Source organism: Pseudorca crassidens, chromosome 20, assembly GCF_039906515.1.
Source record: "Pseudorca crassidens isolate mPseCra1 chromosome 20, mPseCra1.hap1, whole genome shotgun sequence".
NCBI lineage: Eukaryota > Metazoa > Chordata > Mammalia > Artiodactyla > Delphinidae > Pseudorca > Pseudorca crassidens.
In genome coordinates this window covers 14,753,986-14,778,951 of record NC_090315.1, presented here as the reverse complement: position 1 = coordinate 14,778,951, position 24,966 = coordinate 14,753,986, and the positions used below count along the sequence as shown (strand labels likewise).

At 59.9% G+C, this 24,966-nt stretch overlaps 1 protein-coding gene across 5 annotated transcripts in view; it reads left to right on the top strand.

Annotated features, from left to right (window-relative positions):
* Positions 1-24,966, top strand: part of ACTN4 (actinin alpha 4) — a 72,566-nt gene that overhangs the window by 46,187 nt on the left and 1,413 nt on the right. Inside the window, exons 4-21 of one of the 5 annotated variants that reach the window (XM_067718509.1) lie at positions 1,274-1,360; positions 2,300-2,387; positions 4,287-4,365; positions 5,593-5,674; positions 6,425-6,510; positions 10,771-10,863; positions 12,578-12,808; positions 13,419-13,566; positions 16,988-17,138; positions 19,702-19,810; positions 19,976-20,116; positions 20,207-20,389; positions 20,485-20,619; positions 21,659-21,838; positions 22,701-22,847; positions 23,692-23,772; positions 24,081-24,146; positions 24,754-24,912. In XM_067718509.1, coding sequence (XP_067574610.1) covers positions 1,274-1,360; positions 2,300-2,387; positions 4,287-4,365; positions 5,593-5,674; positions 6,425-6,510; positions 10,771-10,863; positions 12,578-12,808; positions 13,419-13,566; positions 16,988-17,138; positions 19,702-19,810; positions 19,976-20,116; positions 20,207-20,389; positions 20,485-20,619; positions 21,659-21,838; positions 22,701-22,847; positions 23,692-23,772; positions 24,081-24,146; positions 24,754-24,912 — 2,246 coding nt within the window. Of the gene's footprint in view, positions 1-1,273; positions 1,361-2,299; positions 2,388-4,286; positions 4,366-5,592; positions 5,675-6,424; positions 6,511-7,494; positions 7,581-10,770; positions 10,864-12,577; positions 12,809-13,418; positions 13,567-16,987; positions 17,139-19,701; positions 19,811-19,975; positions 20,117-20,206; positions 20,390-20,484; positions 20,620-21,658; positions 21,839-22,700; positions 22,848-23,691; positions 23,773-24,080; positions 24,147-24,753; positions 24,913-24,966 lie in introns of all 5 variants that reach the window. The other 4 variants (XM_067718508.1, XM_067718506.1, XM_067718507.1 and 1 more) reach the window with 4 other exon arrangements.

Here is a 24,966-nt window from a genome sequence, read left to right as displayed (position 1 = left end):
TTCTCGAGGCTGGTGAGCAAGCTCTCTTGAAGTGTCCCCTCCATTCTCTGCATCCTCTCTCCTGCATCCAGTGTGTGAGAGGCGTGGGGGTGGCAGGCCTGAGAGGACCGCCAAAGGCGCGTTGGGCCCATGGGCCCCAGGAAGAGGCCGCTTGCATGCACCTCCCTCACCTGGCTGCAGACACACGGTGCCTGAGCGTTGCAGAAGTGGTTTTTCTCTTAAGCTGCTGAAGCTGAAGAACGTGTGGTCCAAACCCTTCTCTTTCACTCCCAGAAGTTTGGGAGAGAGGCTGGTTTTCGGTTAGTTAAAAAAGCACGCACTTATCAGCTGGACCTTGTGCTACCCACTCTCCCCTTCCTCCAGCACCGTGTCTTTCTCAAGGGCCGGGTCCAGGTGCTCGGGGTGCAGAGGTGATCACGAAGGCAGACAGTGAACAACTAGACAAACCAGCACATATCAGTGTGTGAGGGGAAGAGCAGGGTGCTGGGGAGAGAGGCACCGGGACGGTCAGGGAAGCCATTCTGGGGAGGTGACATATAAGCAGAGCCTTACAGGCTGGGAAGGACCAGCCATGTGAGGAAAGGGTCGAGGCGTGCGCTTTGTGGCGGGCCAGAAGGTGTGAGATCCTTAAAACAAGAGAGAGCTGGCTTGTTGAGAGGACGGAGCTGGAGAATGCTGGGGAGGGAGGTGGGAGTCACGCAGGGCAGGCCTTGTAAGCCAGACTCCAGAACACAAAGCAGGCGACCGACACAAATCCGGTGCACCTGTTCCAGTGAACACTGTGCCTGCCGCGTGGGGTGGATCGCAGTGGGGATGGAGGAGGCAGCACGGGAGGATCTGAGGGAGACGACGGTGGCTCGGACGAAGGTGGCGGCAGTGGGATTGGAAGGAAGTGGGCAGACTCTCAAGAGACATGCCCATAAGGTGTGGTGGGTCCTGGAAACGGAGGCCCAACACCTGGGACGAGGCTCAGCGGGGAGCAGTCCGTTGAGCTGGGTCAAGAGAATGAGCTGCCCAGAGAGGAAGAGGCCTGCGTGGCCGAGAATACACGGGGATGGAAGCCCGAAGGTGCCAGGCAGCAGAAGGCTTTAGGGACAGCACTTCCCGGAGTGTTCAGGGGACATCTTCTCCCAGTGAAGGTGGTGGAGGACAGGCCTAGGCAGCTCTTTCAGATGATTGGAGTTAATCTCTAGACAGGGCCGGGGGCCGCCTGGGGAGTCCCACTCTGGTTTTAACAACCCTCTTGCCCTTTGCCCCCTTTCCCTGTGTGCAGAGATTGTGGACGGCAACGCAAAGATGACCCTGGGAATGATCTGGACCATCATCCTCAGGTTCGCCATCCAGGACATCTCTGTGGAAGGTGAGAGCCAAGGACCTGCTCACGGGCAAAGAACAGCCTCTCCTCCCCACCCTGGTTCCACCCGAGCTGGGGGGACTTAGTTAGGATTTCGGGCTTTTTGTCTTCATGCTTTGAGGCTCTTTCTTGTGTCCAGACATCACTCAGATGCCCTGCCTGGGGGTGGTTAGTAGAGGTGCTGGCCCAGGCTGCAGGTGAAGGGTCCCCCCCGCAGCCGCCCATCTCAGTGGACCCTCACACCACCCTTGTCAAGTGTGGCCCCATTTTACAGTCAAGTAGCAAACTAGTGATAGAGTCAGGCCTGGCCTCGTTCTCCTGGGCGTCAGCACCTATGTTTCCACTCAGCCTCCCACCCTCGGACCTTGGCCTCCATGGACCTGGGGTTGGTCCAGGCCACCACAGGATGAGAAAAGCCACAGGGCCAGTGTGCAGAGGGGGCTCCTGGTGACAGACCACAGCAGGGAGCGCATCTATCTGGTCACTTGTAGCACTCCCAGTGTGTTGAGGACAGTCAGAGCTGTCCACGGGGAACGGACGGACCTCCTGGGGCCCTCCCTCCCTGCTTCCTCGAAGCTGCGGCCAGGTCTAGAGACCCTGAGTGGGCAGGCCCGCATCAGGGCTTGTTTGGCCGTGTGTCCTGCCAGCTAAAGGCACAGGCTTTGGGGTCAGAAACATGGCGCCGGTTCAGGCCCTCACACTGGCCTGCCACTGCCACTTCTGGGGTGACCCCAGGCAAGGGACTGCTCCTCGGGGCCTGGCGTGCTGTTAGGATCAGCAGGCGCCCACCCGCATCTGGAAGGGGCACTGCTGCTGCTCCGTCCAAGGGCCTCTCCCCCAGGTTCTGTGCGACCCTTATGCCCGAGCCGAAAGTGCAATCCACCGGGGCTGGGTTCTGAGCGCTTAGTTTTGGGCCAGTGCTCACCATCCTCATGTGTTTTGCAGAGACCTCTGCCAAGGAAGGGCTCCTTCTCTGGTGCCAGAGAAAGACGGCCCCGTACAAGAACGTCAACGTGCAGAACTTCCACATCAGGTGAGCGCCGGCCAAAGCACCCGGCCCACATCATTCCCACTCTGCTTCCTGGGACCTGAGATGCGGTCCTCCCACCCTCTCTCTTTTCCTGTGGTGTTGTCATGGTCTGTGAGGTGCCAGCTCTCAGCGGCCCCTCCCCCTGCCACTGGCCCCCGTGAGCCCCTGGCAAGGTCCCTGCGTCCCCTGGGGGAGGCAGCAGTCACCTCGCCGTCCCAGGCTAAAGGCATTAAGGCCCGGCACTCTGGCAGGCCCTCTAGAATCTTCTTTTTCCCCAAGCAAGGTAACTCAGAAGCAACAACAAAGCTCTTCCTTTGTTTTGACCTCTCAAGAGGGACCTGCCATCCTTACGGTTGCTAGTGAATGTAGTGTTGGGAAAAATGTACTGTGTCCACTAGAGGAACAAGACTCGGCCTGCACGAGCCTGTTCTTCCTCGGTTGAGGGCGGGAAATGAGTGTGTCCATGAGGTGAGTGTGGTCAGTGCCACACAAGATCTGGGAGCGTGGCATGGCCCGGGGGTTAGGAGTGCAGGCTTTGGGGGCGGCCCCGAGGTCAGATCTGGTGTGACTCTGTGACCTCACCTCTCTGAGCCTCTGGTGTTCTCCTGGGGTGGATGGACCAGGGAGAGGGCACACGTAGGAATGAAGAACGGGGCTTCATGGGATCCACAGAGGTCCTGCTGTGTCTTCAGGCTTCCTGGAGCCCTGGCACTGGACGTTGGGGACCATTGTGCTCTGCATTGAGAGCATTTGGTCCCTCCCTTGAGCTCCTCTGTGTGTTTCCTTCCTTTTCCTGCCACCAGCTGGCTGGTCCTCTGTGCATTTCTTTTTCTTTTTTTGGCTGCATTAGGTCTTAGTTGCCACACGTGGGATCTTTCCTTGTGGAGCGTGGGCTCAGTAGCTGTGGCCTGCGGGCTCAGTTGCTCTGAGGCATGTGGGATCTTAGTTCCCTGACCAGGGATCAAACCCGCGTCCCCTGCATTGGAAGGCGGATTCTTAACCACTGTGCCACCAGGGAAGTCCCTGTGCATTTCTACTCGTTTATTTATTCAATCACTAAATGTCTATGGAATGCCTACTCCATGCCAAGAGTGGGAATACAGCAGCACCAAAATAAAGTCCCCACGCTTGGAAGGTAACACCACAGCAGGGGGACCAGTAGTTCACAAAGGCGTGAAGAAACCAACAGCGTAATTTCAGGTAGTGAGAGGAGTCATAGACGACAAAGTAGGATAAGGTGATAGAAAGTAACTGGAAGAGTACCACAGTCGGGGGCCAGGGGGGTCTTTCTAAGGAGGCGTCATTAACCTTGACCCATGAAAGAGCCAGTGTGACTAGTATGGACTGTGACCAGCTGTCACTTTCCTCTGAACAGAGCCCCTCGTGTCAAGCCACATCCTGGCATTTAGCCAGCCCACGGGTCAGGTCAGCTAAGGTGCAGAGGGCCTGCAGTGGCCTGCCCGGCTCAGTGGGGCCTTGCAGGGACAGTGCTCAGCAGGTCACAGCTACCCTGGTAACGAGCACTCAAAGCACTTGTCATTTGTCAGGTATCGGCCAAAGCCTCACATATTTACTCATTTCATCCTCACAACAGCCCAATGAAGTGTAGGTACTGTATTATCCCCATTTTACGGATGTGGCAACTGAGGTAGCAGGAGATTATGGGACTTGCCCAAGGTCACACTGACAGCGAGTGGAAGGGCTGGGATTTCCCCCAGATGGTCTGGCTCCAGCAGCCAGGTTCACGGCCAGCCGGCCACACCGTCTGCCTACAGTGCCAGGCACACACTCTAAACCACCTCACTGAGTGGGAGTTAATCATTCCTGTGGGTGCCCACAGCCTGCAGCCCTCCCATGACGGTGGGGGGGCTCCACTCATAACCTTGGCCTTTCCATCCCCAGCTGGAAGGACGGTCTTGCTTTCAATGCCCTGATCCACCGGCACAGACCAGAGCTGATTGAGTACGACAAGCTGAGAAAGGTACGTGTCTCCTGCTCCCCTCAGTGGCCCACAGACACCCTGAGTCTGACCCTGGCTCCGGGCCACCGCCCCCAAGCCCATCTGTTGCTGGCGTCCAGAGCTGGACTCTGTGCTCAGATGGGCAGACTGGGAGGGCCTTGTGCCAGCTGTCAGCAGACCCCAGGCTCGGTGGCTGATCTCGCCTCCTTTGCTCCCCTTGGGGACTGCCCTTCTCCCTCCTTGGTCATCGCAGCTACCTGGGGTTATTGTAGGGCCTGGCCGGCCATGCTTAATAGCCGCCCTTCCTTAACCCTCTAGATTCTGGAAGCATTTGGGGAGGGGTAAAGAATTCTAAACCATCACCGCCGACAGCCCTGTCCCGGGCGGGGTCCTGTTGTATTTTGCCTGTACAGAGCGTGTAAGACCCAGGCTCTGCCCTCTAGGAGCTGCCAGCCTCGCGGGGAAGACAGGACAGTTGCGTCCAGAGCAAACCAGCCGTACAGGGCCCTGTGCATGTGCTCAGGCTGCGTGGGAGTGGAGAGGGGATGGGGCCGGACAAATGCTCCAGAGGAAGGAAGGCACACCTGAGCTGACCCGGTGGGGGCAGGGCCTCTGGGGAGGAGGCAGTTGAGGGCCAGAGAGCGGGCATCCCAGGTTGGGGAGGCACAGGCCTGCACTTAGCCCGTTCAGTCCGCAGTGAGTAATCGTATTGGGCTCTAGCTGGAAAGCCTAGGTGAAGGCACCTGAGGGAGGGTCAGGGTGAAGTGCCTTTCATCCTGTAAGCAGCGGGGCAGTTAGAGTAGGGAGGTTAGAACGGGGGCAGTTAGAGTAGGGAGGTTAGAACGTGGATGCACTCCGTTCCCTCTCTACCCCACCCCCCACGCCCAGGGCTCTCTCAGGTCTGGACCAGTGTGGGTTTCAGGGCAGGGGTCTTAATCTGGGGTCTGGGGATGGATGGAAATTCTAAGAAAAGAGCACGCCTGCATTGTCTCTGGAGAAAGGGTCCACAGTTTGCCCCACAAAGATTTCCAGAGGCATTCCTTTGGGTAGGAATTGACTTTACCCGAGTGTCCCCCCTCCCCTCACTGATCCCTGCAGCAGCACAGGTGGCTGAGAACTGCCTGAAGGACCCTTTCCAGTCCTAGCCCTTCCCAAGATCCCTCCCTTCCGGGCCAGCCCTTGTTCCTTCTGCTTGTGCATCCTGCCCCTGACCAAGTTTCTCCTCCTTCCCTCACCTCCCTCCCCCAGGACGACCCCGTCACCAACCTGAACAATGCCTTTGAAGTGGCTGAGAAATACCTAGACATCCCCAAGATGTTGGATGCAGAGGGTAAGTACATCCCTTTTGTTCAGTCAGCACCCTGTTTTGTGGGCATGTCTTGCAGTAGCCTCAGGGAGCTGGCGGAGCCAGCCAGAACGCCTGAATGAATCAGCGTGAACTGGGGACAGTGGTGTCACCCAGGGAGCCAGAGCAGGAGCAGCCTGAGCAGCCAGGGGTGCAGGTGGTGGGGAAGAGGTCCTTGAAGGGTCAGCTCTCAGGGGCTGCCTCTTGGGCTGGGCCCAGGTGCCCTGCCTTCCTGACTGATCCCACCCCTCCCTCCGGAGGGGCGAGGGAGGTCGCCAGGAGGGTTGACTCCTGCAAACAACCAAGGCCTCTGCCTTCCCTGCCTGCCACAGCCTCGGAGTCTGGAGCCCACCAAAGTGGAGTGTTTTTTCCTTTTCTGGCTTTGCTCCTTTTCCCAGCCATGTACCACCCCCAGCCAGGACCCATGCCTCTGGCCTCTGGTGGCCTTTGGGGTTGACCGTCTAGCAGCCCCTTGAGGCCACTCTCAGAGAGAGGAAGTGGCCTCGTTTTAATCCATTTCCCACAGGCTTGGCCTTTCCAGTGACCATGGGGGATGGAGGGGCCAAGGGTGTGGCCAAGCCAAGCCCACTGGAGTCGCCAAGGGCCGTGGAATCAGCTCTGAGGGTCCTTCTCCCAGGATGGCTGTGGCCTTGGGAGCCTGTGGATCCAGTGGGTGACCGCCCCCGCCCCACCCGCCCCTGCTTGGGCGGTTTAACCCTTGTTGTTCACTTGCAGACATCGTGAACACGGCCCGGCCCGACGAGAAGGCCATAATGACCTATGTGTCCAGCTTCTACCATGCCTTTTCAGGAGCGCAGAAGGTACCGGGCAGGGCCAGGCAGGCCCACCTCGCTGCCACTGCCCAATGCCGCTGCTGCCTCTCGCCTCCCGTGCTCACCTCATTTCTCTTGCAGACGGCAGCGGTCTCTCTCCGACTGGAAGCCACCCCCTGACTCCTTGGCACCTCCGCCCATTCAGTCCTTGCCCACACTGTCTATCAAGGGCCTGACCTGTGCCAGGCTCTGTTCCAGGCACTTAGGATATAGTCAGTGACTGAGTCAGGCACGGTCCCTGCTCTCATGGAGCTTACATTCTAGTGGGCAAGGCAGACAACAGGCGTGTCCACAGATAGAGTAATTTCATGTGATAAGTGCAGTCGAGAGCATGGGACAGGATGGTGGGATGGGGAAGCGTGGGGGCTGCTTCGCTGGGGCTGTCAGGGGAGGCAAGATGAGCAGGAGCTGCCTGGTGAAGATCTGTAGGAAAAGTGTTCCAGGTAGAGGGGGGAGCAAGTGCGAAGGCCCTGAGGTGTAAATAAGCATGGCTTTTTCAAGGAATGGCTGGAGAAGAGTAGGAGAGGGGAGGAAAATGAGGTCGGAAAACGTGACGGGCCCAGGCCGTGCAGGACCATCGTAGTCTGGGATCCGGAGTTTGGGTTTTATTCTGGGGACATCAGGAGACCACCAGGGGTTTATGCTAAGGTGGTAGGTGGTCACACCGGACAGGATCTTGCTTATGTTTCCAGGAAGATCAAATAACACCTGATCCTTCCAGCCCTAAACAAGGCTTCCTTGCTAGTGTTTCACAAACTCAGGCCTGGTTCGAAAAGGAATCCATCTTATTCAGACCCTCCCCCTTCCCCTCTACAAAACCCCGGCAAGACATGCCCACCCAGGCCGGAGCCAGGGTCTGGCTTCCAGTCCAGAGCAAGCGCTGTTCCTCCGCATGAACCTCGGGCCTCGGCCGGCCTTCCTGCGTCTTTCACTCTCTCCTGCCTCTCTCTCTCTCTCTCTCTCTCTGCGCAGATATTGTAGGCACTCTGAGGCCAGATGAGAAAGCCATCATGACTTACGTGTCCTGCTTCTACCACGCTTTCTCGGGGGCTCAAAAGGTGAGCTGGGGCGGGAGCACCCTCACTGCTGTGGCTGGAGACTCGCCCTTGCCACCCCTCCACCCCCACGTCCCCCTGCCCGGGCTGCGGCCTGAGGACCGACCCAGTCTGGCAGGTTCCTGTGACTGTGGGCCTCCATTGCCACCACCGAGCCGGTGCTGGCCCAGTGTCGAGACACCACAGGTAGTCTCTGTGAATACCGCCCACTCTGTGAGATGGGTGGTGGCACCCTGGTTTCTCAGACAAGGCAGCTGAATCCCAGTGTCACCTTAGATGGCAGAGCGCAGCTTGGGCCTGTGCTGCTCTGCTTGGCCGCCCCGCCCTTTCCGTGATCCGTGCCGGCCACCTGCCTGCTGCGCTGGCTGTGCCTCTGCCCGGAGCATTGGCTTTGCTGCCCCTCTCTGCAGCTCTGTCCCCTCCCAAAGGCCCCAGGAAAGGCTCTGGGCCTGCTCCTGCTGACCCAGATCGTCAGGCCGCTGTCCCCAGCAGCCCCGCGGACACAGGTAGGGCCGTCAGAAGTGTCTGCTCCCAGGAGCGGCCCTCCCCGAGCCTGGCTGACCTCACGTGTCCCCCGCTGTGCCTGTCAGGAGCCCTCTGCTTCCACAGGATGGTGACCAGCTGCCCCCACGTGGAGGCCTGGCCGGCTCTGTCCCCTCCACTTGCCTCCTGGGTGTCTGGTCTTGGCCAGCGGTGTATTCCCAGCAGCTTGATTTTGTGTCACCGTTGGCAGTTGGGCAGGGAGGAGAACAAGAAGAAATGAGCTCTCATTTATTGAGCACTTACTGCATGCAAGGGACTGCTCCGAGGACTCCATGTGCACAGGCTCTAAGAGTCCCCTGCACACCCCCGGGAGGGGTGGGTGCCGTTATCCCCATTTACAAGAGGAGGACACTGAAGTCACGGGGCGGGGACTTTGCTGCCTCCTTCAGAGCCTCAAGGCCAGTGGGGGCCTTCCTACGGGCCATCTGCTTGGGCCGCCTCTCAGCAGTGTGACCTCGGATAAGTCTCTTCACCTCCGTTCTCCCACGTGGAAAACGTGGAGCAGGCTAGTACCCGTCTCAGGGCTGTCCTGAGGATGAAGTGAGCTCATGTGGGTGAAGAGCTCAGGACGGTGCCTGGCCCCTTAAGCGCCCCGCCCGCGGCCCGGCAGTCAGAGTGGCCCGCCTCTGCCCGCCTTGCCACTTCCCGTGCCACCTCCCCGGCAGGTGGTCGGAGCTCGTGTTCGGAGTGTTCTGTGGGGGGACACAGGCAGGGAGAGTGGAGGGGACCCCTCACCCTAGCAGGAAGGCGGGGGGGGGTGGGCGGTGATAGATTCCTCGCCACAAACCCCAACTAACAGCACGTTTGTGTTGGCCTCACCCCTCCACGGGCCCCAAGCCAGCCTCGCTGCCCACCACACTGCCCTCGAGGGAGTGTCTTCTCTCTGCCCAAACTGCCCCCTCATGCTTAGAGCTGAGCTCTGGTGTGGGGGACCGGAGGCCTTGAGGCATCTGTGGGAGGGGATACTGGCAGGAAAGCCCAGGTCAGAGCATTTGGGAGTCTTTGAGGCAGCTGGGCCCCTCTCGTGAGGGAGGAAATAAAGGCCGGCCTATTGGGAGCTGCCCGTCACCAAGGGACGTGCAGGATCCAGGCCTCTCCGGCTATGAGCCCAGCTTCCCCCGGCCCGTGTTTACTTCCCAGGACATCCTTGTAATGCTTTTATTATTGTGGCTGTCTTTTCCCCAGAGGTTCAATCCAGTCTCTTAAAAGAGTGCTCTCTGGGTTTTGTTTTGTTTCATGAATGCAAGGGCAACCCTAGCCCTAGCACCAAGTTTGCCCGTTCTCTCCTGATAGTTTATTTCTAGTCACTAAAGCATTTGCTCCTTGTTCCTTTGCTCACTCATTCATTCATCAACTCTTGAGTACCTCAAACACGCCAAGCCCTGAGCTGGGTGCCAGGAACTCAGTGGTGAACCAAAACACTTGTGACCAGCAGCCCGCACCTTCGCGGGCCTGCACAGCGCAGTGGAGCTGAGCTTGGGGTGCCGGTTGTCTCTCCAGATTTGGGGTCAGGGACTCACGTCCGCGACTCCCCCACAAGCTGCGATCTTGGCTCTGCTTCCTGCACTCACTAGGGGCTGGGTGTTCATTGGCCGAGGCCCTCGGGAACCTCACCTCTGAGGAGCACTGCCTGTGGCCGTCGGCCTGTGTCCTGCAGCATGAAGCAGGGTGTGTGTGTGTGTGTGTGTGTGTGCACCACTCTCAGCTGTCCCCCACTCACCTCCCCACCTGTCCCAGAGCAGCGTGTGGAAGTGGGAGGCTGGGCGTCAGTGCCTGCAGCTAGCCAGGTCTGGAGCCACCCCCAAGCCTCTCTGTTTTCCTTCCCCGCCACTCTGTAGACCCTCCTCACTATTTCTGTTCCTGTTCTGTTGCCGTTTCAACTCTTCTTCTTGGACCCTTTCTGTGCTTCCTGAAAGGTACCTGGTCTCTGTGTGGCATCCCTCACCCTCCTTCTCCTGTCCTTGCATTTTCCCCCCAGCAGGACAAAGCAGGACATTGTCCTGTAGTTCTGGGCAGAGACTAGTCACTGTCTGCACCGCTCCCTACTCTCCGAAGCCCTGGCTCCCCTCCGCCCTGTGCATCGTGACTTCCGCCCTCTGAGCCTTCAGCAGCCTCCTCGAGGGGAGGATTAGGAAGGGGCCGGGCATGCTCTGCCTGCGCACTGACCACCAGACTTCTCTGGGGGGCGCCAGCACCCCCCCCTCTGCCCGCCGCCACAGCTCTCTGGCGCTCGGCCTTCCCCGCGGTCTCCCTTCCCAGCCAAGGGGAGGGTCCTTAGCCTAGCGGAGGACCCTACCCAGCCTCACCCAACCCTCCTCTTGGAGGGCCTGTGAGTCCGTTTCCCCCACAGTGGGTGAGCGTACGGCTCCCTAGTCCCCTTCAGCACCTCCATGGTCCAAGTCGAGAGAGCCCACAGGCCCAGCTCCCCTGGCGGGGGCCTCAGCAGTAAGCTTTGGGGGCCCCGGAAAGGCCTGTCAGGACACAGCCACTCGGCCCCATCTTGCTGATGCTGTGCTTCCTCTCCTTCCCTCCTTGGGGACTTCTGTGTGGGCCACGGATGAGCCAGCTTTCAGGGGACGTGCCTGTCAGGAGGGAGGGTCAGCAGCCCCCAGGCAGCCCTGACTGTGTGCTTTCCCCTCCCCTGCCCCAGGCTGAGACTGCTGCCAACCGGATTTGCAAGGTGCTGGCTGTCAACCAGGAGAATGAACACCTGATGGAAGATTATGAGAGGCTGGCCAGCGACGTGAGTGTGTCACTCCCCCCTGCCCTGGTGGCCCCGCCAGCGCTGAAAGATTAGGTCACCTCTTGTTACTCTCTGCCAAAGGTCATGGGACATCTGCAGAGGGGAGAGCAGGGATGGCAGCGAGACTTTCTAGAAAAGGTCGTAAGGTTATATAGGCTGTGGAGTTTGACCAAGCCAGTATGTGACCTTTCGGGTTGATTTTACAAGACTAAGGGGTCAGACTGCTGTGTCACTATGTTGGCTGGCTTCTGGGGTCTCGAGCTTGGGTTTCTACAGAAGATAACTCAAGGACAGAGTTTTCTGAACACCCGACTGCATTAGAATCAGCTGGGGAGCTTTTTAAAAATTTAAAAAATTTTTGTTCCCGTGCCCCACCCTTGGAGAGACTGATTCCGTAGGATGGAGAGAGACCCGAGAGCTGATATGGTGACAGGACAGCAGTTTGTCATGTCAGGCCCCCGTGCAAGCACTTCACGAACAGGATTTACCATCTCCACAACAGCCCTGTTAGGAGGGAACTCCTATTACCCCCTTTTCCAAGTGAGGAAACAGGCCCAGAGAGGGTCAGGCACAAACCCACCACCATGCGGCTTGGTGGGACGGAGGTTCAAACCCAGGCAGCCCTGCTCCGGAACCTGAACCCGGACCATCAGTTGGGAATGTGGGTGTTTAGTACATCTCTCCTAGATTCTCCCCTTTATTTTTAAAATTTCCACATTAAAAAAAAATAAGAACATCTACGCTCCCCAAGAGGAGTAGTTTGACTGCTCTTCTAGACCAGTGGTTCCCCGACTTCGAGATTTCACAGACCAGGAAAATTTGGGAAAGTATTTGCCAGCCAACCTAGAGTGGTGAACTTCTTATTTTGCCAAGTTAAGGATATTTTTAAAAGAAAAAGCTACCGTTTGTTACCACCATCATGTCTAACACCTAAGAAGGTTAAAAGGTTATATCTTAGGATCCCGGCCCTTCCCAAGAGAGGGCAGTTAGCATCACGCACCAAGATGTCAACACACACGGAGACCTTTGTCCTTGGTTTTCTCATCCTGCCAGAGGTTGGCATTTGGGAATCACTTCCCCGGGCCTATCTATGCTGGACAGTACTCGATTTTCCTCTCCTAGGATTGTTCTAGAATGTCCAGTTTGTTTGCTGGTTTGTACCCTGGTCTCACTCCATCAAAGACATGAGTGGCTCATACGGGTCACTTTCTTTTTCAGTTGTACTTTATAATTTTCTGTGTCCCAGGCCCCGCGCATGGCACTGACCACCCGAGAGTGAGCTAGGCGTGCAGTCAGCCCTGCCCTTGAGGCGGCACAGTCAGTGACCAGGACACAGTGAGGCTCTCAGTGTGAAGCTCGGTGCAGATGGCGACAGCGGGCTCTCATGGGGGTGCAATGGGGGCGGCCATCCAGGAGGGGCGTCTGAATTGAGGCTGCCCTGCTTAGGTGAGGGAAGGAAGGCCAAAAGCAAAGGCAGGAGCAGGAAGTAGCCAGAGAACAGCCCCGTGGTTCAGAGGGGGCACGTGTTCCCAGAATTCCTGGTCATGGGATTCCCGTCGGGAATCATGGAAAAGTCGAGCTGGGGAGCAGGGGTGATTCCCCAAGATGGGGCCCTCGGAGATCCAGGTCCCCTGTGCCCATGAGCCGGGGGCGGCCCTATCTGTGCTCAGAGGGTCCCCTGCAGAGGCCACCGCAGCTTCTTGTGGGCCCACAGCTCCTGGAGTGGATCCGGCGCACCATCCCCTGGCTGGAGGACCGCGTGCCCCAGAAGACCATCCAGGAGATGCAGCAGAAGCTGGAGGACTTCCGCGACTACCGGCGCGTCCATAAGCCGCCCAAGGTGCAGGAGAAGTGCCAGCTGGAGATCAACTTCAACACGCTGCAGACCAAGCTGCGCCTCAGCAACCGGCCCGCCTTCATGCCCTCCGAGGGCAGGATGGTCTCGGTGAGTGCCGGGGGCTGAGGGTGGGCCGGGGCCCAGGAGGTGTGTGGGGCTGCAGGTTCCCTGTGAGGGAACAGCTGAGGGGCGGCTGCTCACCGCCCACAGGCTTATTTCCCCAGCATGGTCTTTCTTAACTGAAGTGCACAGCTTTCGGAGTGCAGAGTGCGGTGGGGCATGCACTCGACACTTTACTGGGTTCCTTCTCCCCCCATCACTCCCCAGACTTTTACACCCATCCCCAAACCACACCATAGTTTGTGTGGAATTGTTTGAATTTGGACCCTCATTTGGCTGTGACTCCAGGACCTCCAGTGCTTGAGACCCCTTCTCAGGGGAGGGACAATATTCACTGGACAGTCACCTTCTGACTCCCAGTGCCCCGTATGGCATTCGTTCATTTTCATTCAATCATTTACTCCAAAAGTATTGACCGCACCTGCCATGTGCTCGGCCCTGTCCAGACACGCAGATACAGCAAAGCCGGGGAGAGATGTGACCCCGGCCCATTTCTGCTGCCTTCCCGTCATCATCAGGGTGGTAACCTTCAGGGAGGCATTGCCCTGCTGCGTGCCCCAGCTCCCTGTGGTAGCCCTGCCCTCTCCCGCCCCCACAGGACATCAACAACGGCTGGCAGCACCTGGAGCAGGCCGAGAAGGGCTACGAGGAGTGGCTGCTGAACGAGATCCGCAGGCTGGAGCGGCTCGACCACCTGGCAGAGAAGTTCCGGCAGAAGGCCTCCATCCACGAGGCCTGGACCGACGGTACGACCCTCCCAGCTCCCTCCCTCCTTTCTTATCTCTCAGAGACACACGTGTACGCACACACAGACACACACACACACAGAGCCCCTCCTGCCTGCATAGCGTCTGTTTGTCAGACCCCCTTTCCTGCTGCCTGGGAACATGCATGTCACAAATGCCGCTGTGGGTCCATCCAGCCCCAGGCAGCAAGGAACAGTTTGGGGCCAGGTCCGCCCAACCTGCCCTGGCCTCAGAGATTACTTACAGGTGGACTGCTTCCTGGGTCATGGACCCTGTGCCAGCTGCACAGGGACGTGGCCCCTGTCCCGGTCACTCTGCCACGTCTCCCCTGAGTATGGCGGCCCTCCGGGCCAGGGTGGGCGTGGGGGTATGCTCTCCCCTCCCTGGCAGCCTGGGTTCACACCCTGCCTTCCGTGCCCAACACCCTTTGAGACTGTGGACTTCACACTGAAGAGCCAGTGCTGGATGGTCTGTGGTCCTGAGCATGGTCCTTAGAACGGGCCAGGGAGCCGCCTCCCGGCCCTGCTGCCCGACTTGCACCTGCTGCTCACTGACCGCCAGCCACGCGCCCTTCGGTGTGGCCCGCCGTGGGAGCTCCTTCTCACCCCTGCCCTGTGCCGGTGCCTCCCCCGGGGCCCCTCCCACAAGGGCAGCGGTGATTCCGGCTTCTCCGCAGCTTTGCAGTGCCTGTTCCCTTGGCTCAGGATGTGGAATTCCATCACGTCCCTGGCCCTCGGTCGGGACCCACACCACGGCTGAGATTCTGCATCCCAGGGGCCCAAAAGCTTTCGGGAAACGGCCAGTGCCTTCCACTGGGCTCCCACCCTCCCACTTCCGGCTGCCTCCTGCACTCCCTGCCCTGGCCCTCCTGCCACCACTCTGCCTAGCTGGTCTCACACTTCCTTGCATTGGTCAGTGCAGTTTTTCATCCCTCCCAGCCTCCCAGGTCCCCATGAGATCCTCACTGAGCCCCTGGGGGCTCCTCTGGCCCCACCCACCCAGCTATTAGGCAGGCTGCCGCAACCCTGGTCAGTCGCTGAGACCCACCCAGAGGCACCCACACGGAGCCTGCCCCACCCTTGCCGGCACGCGGACACGCAGCTCTGTAGGGTCCGCAGACCTGGGCCTGTGTCACCTGTGTCCCCAGCCGCAGCCCGGCTAATGCCCTCCTCACATTAGCTCAGGCCAGCTGCTCTCCAGCGGCAGCTTCCAGATGCAGAGCAATACCCTGACCCCTCCTCTGCCAGGGAAGGAATGCGGAGGAGGGGAAGCCAGAAGGCAAGCCGAGGACAAGGTAGCCTGGGCCAGGGACGCAGGCGCCTCCCTCTGCCCCACAGAAATGGCGCCTGTGGGCTCTGCCCCCGCAAACCTGAGGGGGGGTGTTGGCATGTAGTTTATTCGTTTGTTCTTCGTTCATTCATTCATTCAACAAACACCTCTTGAGCCTCTTCGCTGTGCTCAGCAGTTTCCAGGTAGGTGAGGTCCCTGCCCAGGGACCCGCAGACTTTGACATCTTTCTTGTCAAGGGGCCCTTGGACATGCAAGTGGAGTTTACAGCACCCGGTCCCACGCTTGGACTGAGCTGCCTCCTGTCTTACCCACGTGTTGTAGCCCCATCATCCTTTCTTAGGCTCCTGTGTCCTCCCTGTGGATTTCCCTTCTGGGGGCCTCTTACCAGCCCTCCAGCCTCTCTCCTGGGGCTCCAGGAGGCCCTGAGAAGATGGTCTCCTGAGGCCGAGGGGTGTGGGTGTGACGGCCCACCAGAGCTCCTTCCCTGGGAACCACTTTGGCCGGCCTTCACCCGAAGGCATTTAGGAGAAGTGGCCCAGTCTTTAGCCAGGGCCCAACTCCACACGCCCCTGCCCCACCCCTACCTCCCCACAGGCACTTTGGCATCTGGCCCTGCCCCTTGCATTAGCCCGGAGTCCCCAGGCAGGCCTGTCCACTCTCATTCCCAAGGCCTGAAGCCTGTCCTCTGAACCACCCAATTATGCAGAACAGGAGGACAGACCAGCCTCCCGACCCCTCTACAGCCCTGGAAGCCAGGTGTAGCAGCCTCCTCACCTGTGGGGGGTTGGGGGGCAGAGGGCGGGCTGAGCCACCATCACTCTGTGCCCCCTCACCATCCCTACAGCCTGCAGGAGTGAGCACCCATGTGGGTGCTTCTCACAGGGTCTCAGATTGTCTGGGGGAAAAGCAAAAATGAGCCCCCATCCCCCCCCCAGCCTAGCTGCCCCTTGGCCTGGGTCCCAGGCAGCCGTGGCTGTGGCCCCCTCCTCCCGATTCTTCCCAGCACACCCCTGGCAGCTCCCTTGCTGAAACTCTGCTGAGGCAGAAAAGTGGTAACCTACTATTTCTGGTTCCCACCCTTGGGAGAAAGCAATTTGGAGAAGGGAATTGCAAGCTTGCCTTTGTGGTTGAGCCTGCTGCCCCGGGGCTGGAGTGGCAGGGCTGGTGCACTCGGTCTCCCAGGCTGACACCTCCTGTCCACCAGTGCCGGGCCCTGTCCACAGGGTGGCTGAGATGCAGTTGGAACTGGCTGGTGCCCGGCCTTCTCAACATCCCCTCATTGAGGTGTTAACCTTGGCCTGGCACTGGCCGCATTTACAGGGGAAGAACAGGTGGGGAGAAGCTGTCTGCCATCCCCTGCTCTAGGCAGGCAGCTGTTGGTTGGATTTCCTGGTGCCAGCTGAGGGGGTCTCTGAGCTGCCGCTCCGGGGTAGCCGGAGGTAGCTTTAGGGGTTGGGGGTCCCAGCCACCTTTCCCGGCCAGCGTTTCCCCCTTGGTTCTTAGCAGTACCTTACTGTGCTTGCAGGGCTCACTTGAGCTTCTGTCCTGGGGTGTATCATTAGCCAGGCTCCAGGACTGATAGCAGTGTTCCTCCCTTCCTTCAAAGGGCCCGACAATGGGCCCTGCCTCGCTGCACATGGAAAGCCCTTAGGATAGTGTGGAGCAATAGGTGTGTGATAGGACTCCCACACCGAGGGGGCCTGGCGCCCAAGTGCCAGGGGTCAGGCTCCTGGAAGAGCCCTGACTCAGACTTCCCCTTCCCCCCACTGCTGAGGCATGGCTGCAACGCCAGCTGCTTCTCCAGATCACAGCGGTCCGCAGGTAGGTGTCCACATTTCCAGCCCTGGTAGCACAACCCAAATTCTTACCGTCTACCAATAAAGGATACTAAGTTTAGAGCCCACAGCTTGAATTGGGATATGTCTCAGGCCCACCAGCCCCACAGCGTCTCCCAGCTCCATCCAGGATCTAGTTGGGCATAGAGATTCCTGCAAAGGGCGAGGAAAAAGGCTCTGGAGGTTTCTAGCTCTCATGGCACCATCCTCGACAAGGCAGGGCGTGGGGTCCACACCCCGTCTCCCTCCCTCTGGCGCTGTTGACGAAGCACCCCCTGCCCTCCGCGCCCCCCCAGGGAAGGAGGTGATGCTGAAGCACCGGGACTATGAGACGGCCACCCTGTCGGACATCAAAGCCCTCATCCGCAAGCACGAGGCCTTCGAGAGCGACCTGGCCGCGCACCAGGACCGCGTGGAGCAGATCGCCGCTATCGCCCAGGAGCTCAAGTACGTGTGGGCTCGTGGTTCCCCGTCACCTGCTTCCCCTCCAGCACCCAGTCCAGAGCAGTGGCGGGGCAGTGGTGGAATGGGGTCCCCCAGCCCTTTCCACCCTCACACCCTCCTTTCAGATGCCAGGGAAGAGCCTTACAGGATGATGCCTTTTGCCCACCTTGTCTTTACCCCAGATGAGAAACAGTGGGATCTAGATTCTCCAGCAGAAGGGGGGGTCTCTGACCCCTTGTCCTGATTCCTCAGGCTGTTGGGGTCCCTGGGGCTCCCCTTCCTCTGCCTGCCACACCAAGGAGACCCCCTGGCCCCCTGATGTGGTGGGCGGCCTAGCCCACACTGCTCCCACCCCCTGCTCCCTGAGGGAATCTGGCTGCACAGAGAGCCCATTGTTTTGCCCGGCCCCTTCCCTCTCCTGCTCAGAATACACTTATTGTAAGAGCTTCCAGGCAGTCGGGTCTCTGCCCTCCCTTCCCCACCCCAGTCAGATAAACTTGTGCACACAATTAGTACACTGAACCTCCAGAGCCAGTGAAAGGGGCCTTATTCCACCAGCGCAGCGGCCATCAGCAAGCAGGGCCCAGGGAGTGGGAGGCCCAGGCCATGACTTCATGGAAAATCCACAGGCCCTGGAGGGCAGCCGGGCTCCCAGAATAGCCGTCTGCTCCAAAATAGGATCCTTGGCTAGAACTGCCCTCTCCACAGACACCCCCTACCCTGTCACAGTCATCCCCAAAGTTCTCCTTGTTCCTGCAAGGCTGGGGCCTAGCACTGATGCCCAGTGGAGCCCCACACCGGGCAGGGCTGGCTTCCTTCCTGACTCACGCCCGCCACACTGCCCAGCTGCTCTGGGGGCTCCCCATTTGCTCACCCAGAGGCAGAAGTACCACTGGGTCTTCACAGTACCGGGGACACGGTGTCCCCATTGAGCGCTGTTGGGGGCACCCCTTGAAGTCCTGCAGCTCCCCTAGGATCGAGCCCCTGTACCTGGCATGCCCAGGCCGAGGAGAGTGAGGTCACAGACGCAGACCTCCACCACCCTCAGGGGTTGTGGGGTGGGACATAGGCAGGTCCCCCACCCCCACCCCCACCCCCATTGACAGGCGAGCTCCTGGAAGCCAGTGAGAAACAGACTTGGAGGAGCTCCTAGGCCAGCCCACTTCTCAGGCACTGGGAACAGCCATGTGAAACCCATTACCCTGAGCCGGGGAACAGGCGGTCCCGAGGCAGCTTTCTGGACAGTAGCCCTGGAGGAGAAAGGGAGGGCTGTTTGGGGTGCTGTCTGTTGCCCCGAAGATGAGTCTGAGGGCCCAGGGCCGGCCAGGATGAGCCTGGATAGACAGCCCGGCTGAGCGTAGATTAATGGTAATGACGAAAACTCAGGGCACTTAGTGCTCTATGTGTACTAGCTCATTTAATCCCCCAGCAATCCTGTGTCACAGAGTGGGAACTGAGGCACAGAGAGGCCAAGGGGCCTGCCCAAGGTCACACAGCTAGGGAGTGAGATAGGACTGGAACCTGGGCCGCCTGGTCCCCGTGTGAAGCACAGCCTTGCTCCTCCTCCAGCCCTTGCCTGCTCCCCCGGCCCCTGTATCCTGCCTGCCCGTCTGGCTCACCAGGCAGGCGACACAATCCCTGTGTCCTGGTTCCCATGTCATGTTCCTCCCCATAGTTGTTCCCCCAGACCTGTACACTGACTCCCTAGGAGCCTTGCTGCTAAGAGTATCCAAGTGTGGACCCCAGGAGGCAGGAATGCTGGGGCTGAAGAGAGGGAATAAGGGGCAGGGGGCTGGGAACTATGGTATCAGCTTAGTGTTTCCAACCTCAGTCATTGCAGTAATAATACCCATTCCCTAATCAGCTCACTTTTTTTTTCTTGAATATATCGTTAGTTGCGTACAGTGAGATTGTAGGCTAATTGTACATTTCTTCCTTAATACCCATTAAAGTAAATACACAACCTTTAATGAGGAACTGTTGCTACTTTTACCTACTGGGTGCAAAGGACTGCTCTCGGCAGTTCACACGAGCTAAGTAACTTGGTCTCCGTGATAACCCCACCCCCATTTCAGAGAGGAGAAAACCGAGGGATCCAGAGGGAGTTCATTCGCCCAGGGTCACACAAGTTCAAAATCGGAGAGCTGGAATTCACACCTAGGGAACTTGGCTCCAGAGCCTTATTCTCTAACCAGCGTGTTCTGCTAGACTTCCTTTAAATGGAAAATTATCCAGGGCACTTCCCTGGTGGTCTAGTAGTCAGGACTCTGTGCTTCCACTGCTGGGGGTCTGGGTTCGACCCCTGGTCGGGCAACTGAGATTTCACCAGCCTACAGGGATGGTCGAGGGCCACGCTCTGGGAGCCCTGCGTAGCTTACAGTGACAGCAAGCTCTGTTATCCTCTCCCCGCAATTCCTCCTGCCCCGGGCCAGAGGGGTGATTGATGACTGATGTGCTTAAGTGTCGATATCCCCTGGTACCAGGGCCTGGGACACCTGGGGGCGGGTGGGTCCAGCACACCCTGACTGCCCCCGCTGGATCTCACCACCCTCTGCCCGGCCCACAGCGAGCTGGATTACTACGACTCCCACAACGTCAACACCCGCTGCCAGAAGATCTGCGACCAGTGGGATGCCCTTGGCTCTCTGACCCACAGTCGCAGGGAAGCCCTGGAGGTGAGGAGGGAGCGATGCCCCCCACTGAGGTCTGTGCCTTGTTGCCCTCAGAGCAGGGGTCTTCCCCTGACCCCTTGGTGCCCCCGGACCCCTCTCCACCGTACACACCTCCTGCTAGCCTACTGACCTCCCTCCTCTGTCCCCGTCCCTCCCAACACGCACCAGAAAACGGAGAAGCAGCTGGAGACCATTGACCAGCTGCACCTGGAGTACGCCAAGCGGGCAGCCCCCTTCAACAACTGGATGGAGAGCGCCATGGAGGACCTCCAGGACATGTTCATCGTCCACACCATCGAGGAAATCGAGGTCCGCCCCTTCCCCTCCCGCCCTTCTCGTGGCTCGTGGGGCCTCCACGGGTCCAGGCTGCGCCCTCATCCCTTCTCTTCCTGCCCCCAGGGCCTGATCTCAGCCCACGACCAGTTCAAGTCGACACTGCCGGACGCCGACAGGGAACGGGAGGCCATCCTGGCCATCCACAAGGAGGCCCAGAGGATCGCCGAGAGCAACCACATCAAGCTGTCAGGCAGCAACCCCTACACCACCGTCACCCCCCAGATCATCAACTCCAAGTGGGAGAAGGTGGGCGGCACACACCCACCGGCAGGGCCGGGGCAGGACCAACCAGGCGAGGCGGCCGCCCCCCTGACTGCTCCTGCCTGCGTCCCCTTCCCCAGGTGCAGCAGCTGGTGCCCAAGCGGGACCACGCCCTCCTGGAGGAGCAGAGCAAGCAGCAGTCCAACGAGCACCTCCGCCGCCAGTTCGCCAGCCAGGCCAACATCGTGGGGCCCTGGATCCAGACTAAGATGGAGGTGAGAGCGAGTCGCCCCAGCCCTGCTGGGCCCAGGAGAGTCTCAGGGCAGAGTTGAGGAAGAGCCCCCACTGAACGGGAGGCTGCTTGCCCCTGGTGGGAGGGCCCCAGTGCTCCACGGGGCCGGTGGATCTGGGACCCAGCTCTCGTGGCCTCATGGGATTAGGAGCGTCAATAACGTATTCATGGAAATGGCAGCACCATCCAGAGAGAAGCTGTGCTGAGGGGTCAGGTAGAGACGGGTTCGAGTCTCGACTCTCCCCTCGACTTCCGGTCGGGAGTCAGGCACAATTTAACCTCTGTGGCTCAGTTTTCTCACCCCTAAAAGGATGAGGAAGACCATTACTTCATTCCCTCAACAGACACTTTTGGGCACCGCCCTATGCCAGCCGCATCACAAGCACTGTGGTGTAGCTGTGACCAAGGTGGTCCGAGCTCAGACCCTCCCCGCGCCCCCACTCTGCCCTCGTGACCCAGCCACGGGAAGGCTTGTAACCATGCCGACTGCGACTCAGGCCGCCACTTACGAGTGCTCACTGTGCACTAGGCACCCCACTGACCAAAGTGGCCTCACTGAAACTCACGACAGCCCGAGAGAGGATCGGGCAGGTCGGCCGCGGGGCTCAGTGCCCCCTGCACGGCTTGGTCACCCTGGGAAGCGAGGCGTGGGGTGCTCGTGCTCAGGAGCACGGGTTCTGAAGTCACCAGGCCTGGGTTCCGATCCTGGCTCTGCCTCTTAATGTCATAAGTTGCCCTCTTTGGGCCTCAGTTTCCACCTCTGTGGAATAGGCCTGTCCCAGTCTTGGGCCTCACAGGGAGTCAGGCGGGGAGCAGCGAGGTTAGCCCTGTGGAGCGTTGGTGCAGAAACCGCATCGTGGCTGCTGTTACACTGGAGGGAGGGCCGGAGGGGACCCCTGGGCAGAGGTCCCGGGCTGGAGGCGCCCTGGCATTGGGGCGGCCTGCGACAGACCGCCTCCTGGTGGCTGGTCGTGGCCGAGGGTCCGCCAGTCCCCCACCCAGTAGCACCACCCTCTGTGCAGGAGATCGGGCGCATCTCCATCGAGATGAATGGGACTCTGGAGGACCAGCTGAGCCACCTGAAGCAGTATGAGCGCAGCATTGTGGACTACAAGCCGAACCTGGACCTGCTGGAGCAGCAGCACCAGCTCATCCAGGAGGCCCTCATCTTCGACAACAAGCACACCAACTACACCATGGAGGCAAGCCTGCCCCGCCCCCAACCGCTTGCCCTTGCACGCGCTTGCGGGATTCCTGTGGCAGCCCAGGCAGGGCCCGGCTGTCTTATTCCAAATGGCTTTTGCCCTGTAGAAAAGTGTCTCCTGCTTGCTCTGTCTCCCCTTTCTCTCTGACCAAAAAGACTAGATCCAACGTTTACATGTCTCTAAAAATCACGGTTTCTCTACCACTACTCTCCCATCACCATGACAACACACATCTCAAGACAAGCTCCCTGGAGAGCTGGGGGGGCAGGCAGCACCTGCCCCCAGTGTGACCTCAGCCGTTTCATCCTCACTCGAGGACGCAGATCCAGCCAGCATGTGCGGGAATCCCGTGCACCGGCTCGCTGCCGCCAGGTTACAGCATCAGGGCTGGTTGCCATCATATTGGTAGCTTGAAATGGTCCGTGGTGACAGCACTTAGACCATGCAGATCGGAAGATGCCACCAAATAAAAGGGGGGAAGGGCTGTTTCCCCAGAAAGCTAGTTACACATTGCCCAGCATGTCTCTACAAAGCTTCCCTGTGGATCCTGGCACAGGTATCAGGACCCGCTTGTCTGCTGCATCCGTCACTGGGACATACACCGGTGTGACGTGAACCCCGCTGGTTGGCAGAGGCAGTAGGCGGGCACCGTGCCTGTGGCCCTGTGTACATGAGCCGCATGGCAGAGTGTGGGGCTGGGTTGGCATTTGGGAGAAAGTTGGGGTGAGTCTGACTCCAGGCCACACATACCCCCGCACAAGGAGCAGCCAGTCCCGAGCCCCCCTCAGCTACAGCGGCGGTGGTCCCAGCATCCCCACCTGCCGGCCAGCCCACACTCACGCCCTCATTCCTCCCGCAGCACATCCGCGTGGGCTGGGAGCAGCTGCTCACCACCATCGCCCGCACCATCAACGAGGTCGAGAACCAGATCCTCACCCGCGATGCCAAAGGCATCAGCCAAGAGCAGATGCAGGAGTTCCGGGCGTCCTTCAATCACTTCGACAAGGTGAGCCGCTCCCTCTGCCCCCTGCTGTCGTCCCTCCCCACCGTCACCTCCCACCCTGCCCCCTGCGTCTTTGCATCTGTCCGTTTGTTCACATCACAGTTGCTGAGTATCAGAGGCCACTCACAGGGGCCGGCAGGGCCCCAGCCACTGAAGGGGGTGCAGAGGTGCATCACCTCGACCCACAGCGTGGGCAGCTTCCCTCAGGAAGAGAAAGGGGAGTCCCAAGCCCCGCCCCCGGGGCTTTGCATCCTCGCCCACCTGCCGATGCAACCCTGAACAGACAGGTCCCAGCACACCAGGGATTTGAGACCTGACGCAGGAATCTGATCCACACATACACACAGTGTCCTTAAAAGTCAGGTTTGGTTTGGCAGCCCCTTTAGAGGGGCCCTGAGCACCAGTTTGCCCCGGGCCCTGCCGGGCCTGATGTGTCATCTGCCTGCTCTCTGTGGGTAGCATGTGCTCTGGGCGTTAGGCAGGGGCCCAGCAGGAGGGGGTGCAGTCCCCTTTCTCCCACCCCAAATCCTGGAGGTGAGGAGAGCTCCCCCCTTCCCTCCCAGGAGTCCTGGGACTCAAGCCTCAATCCTGCACCTCTCAGCTCCCACCCCTGCTCTGGCCCAGAGGAGCTGGGAGGCGGCCTCTGACTGCCCTCCAGGCCACCCACGCCCCTCCACCTGCCCCGCCCTGGCCATCACCTTGTCCACGTCACCTCTAACTGTGTTTCCCTCCCCCGTGTGTCCCCTTCCCCCACCCTCTGCATGTGACCCGGGCCCCTCTCCCTGCCTTGGTGCCGGCCTGGTCTCCACACCGCCCCTTGTGCACACCTGCCTTCGGACGCCGGCAGGACCACGGCGGGGCGCTGGGGCCAGAGGAGTTCAAGGCCTGCCTCATCAGCCTGGGCTACGACGTGGAGAATGACCGGCAGGTACGCGCCCCCTGGGCCCCAGCGGACTGTGGCATTAACTGCTCTTCTCTTTCTCTCTCTCCTTCTCTCTGTCTCCCCTCCCTCTGGCCATCCCACCCCTTGCCATCATGTGTGCCATTTCACGGGCTCTCTTGCCGCCTCCCTGCCCTGTGTCTCTCCGGACACCTTCCCCCTTACCTGGTCTCTCGGGGCCGCCTCTGTCTCCCCCGCTCCCTGCCACTGTCCTGTTTCCCCGCTGTGCACACGGGGCGGCCCCTCTTGCCTACTCTGGGCCCGGTCTCCTCTGCTGTCCCTGCGTCCTCGAGCAGAAGCAGACGGGCAGCATGGACTCCGATGACTTCAGGGCTCTGCTTATCTCCACGGGATACAGCCTGGTATGCTGCCTCTGCCTGCCCTTGCTGCTGTGCCTCTTCTCCTCCCCCTCCTCCGTCCCTCCCCCTCCTCCGTCCCTCCCCCTCCTCCGTCCCTCCTCACCGCCTCCAGAATGTCCACGTCCTCGGGGACACTCCTCCACCAGAGCAGCATGGCCTGGCCTCCCTCCTCCTCCTCTGCTGCATCTGCTGGTTGGGGTCCCTCCGATGACTCCCTGAGCCTCCCGCCTCCTTTTCTGGAAGTCTCCGGAGAGAGGAGGTCAGGCCTCCAGCTCTCTCCCCTTCTCTCTCTCTTTCTTTCTTTCTTTCTTCCTCGCCCTCCGGAGCTAACTTTCCAGCCAGGGCTGAGGAGCAGTAGGCCTGCTAGATCCACTCCCCAACTCCCCACTTCCCAGAAACGCGGGACGGGAGGAGCAGAGGGTGCACGTCCCAGGTCTGGGGCAGGTGGGGCAGTCGGCCGGGGAGCCAAGACCCTTGGAGGCGGGCTGACGACGCCTGTCGTGTGCGCTGGGGTCGGGCCCTGCTCTCCTGACCCGGTTCTAGCCACCGGGCCGGCCCGGCCGCCCTGCCCCGCTAAAGGCCGCCTGTCCCCCGCCCACCCCCCTCGCAGGGCGATGCCGAGTTCAACCGCATCATGAGCGTGGTTGACCCCAACCACAGCGGCCTCGTGACCTTCCAAGCCTTCATCGACTTCATGTCGAGGGAGACCACCGACACAGACACGGCCGACCAGGTCATCGCCTCCTTCAAGGTCCTGGCCGGGGACAAGGTGAGCAAGACACCTGGGAGGCACCCAGCGGCCGGCGGGGAGGGGCCCTTGCGG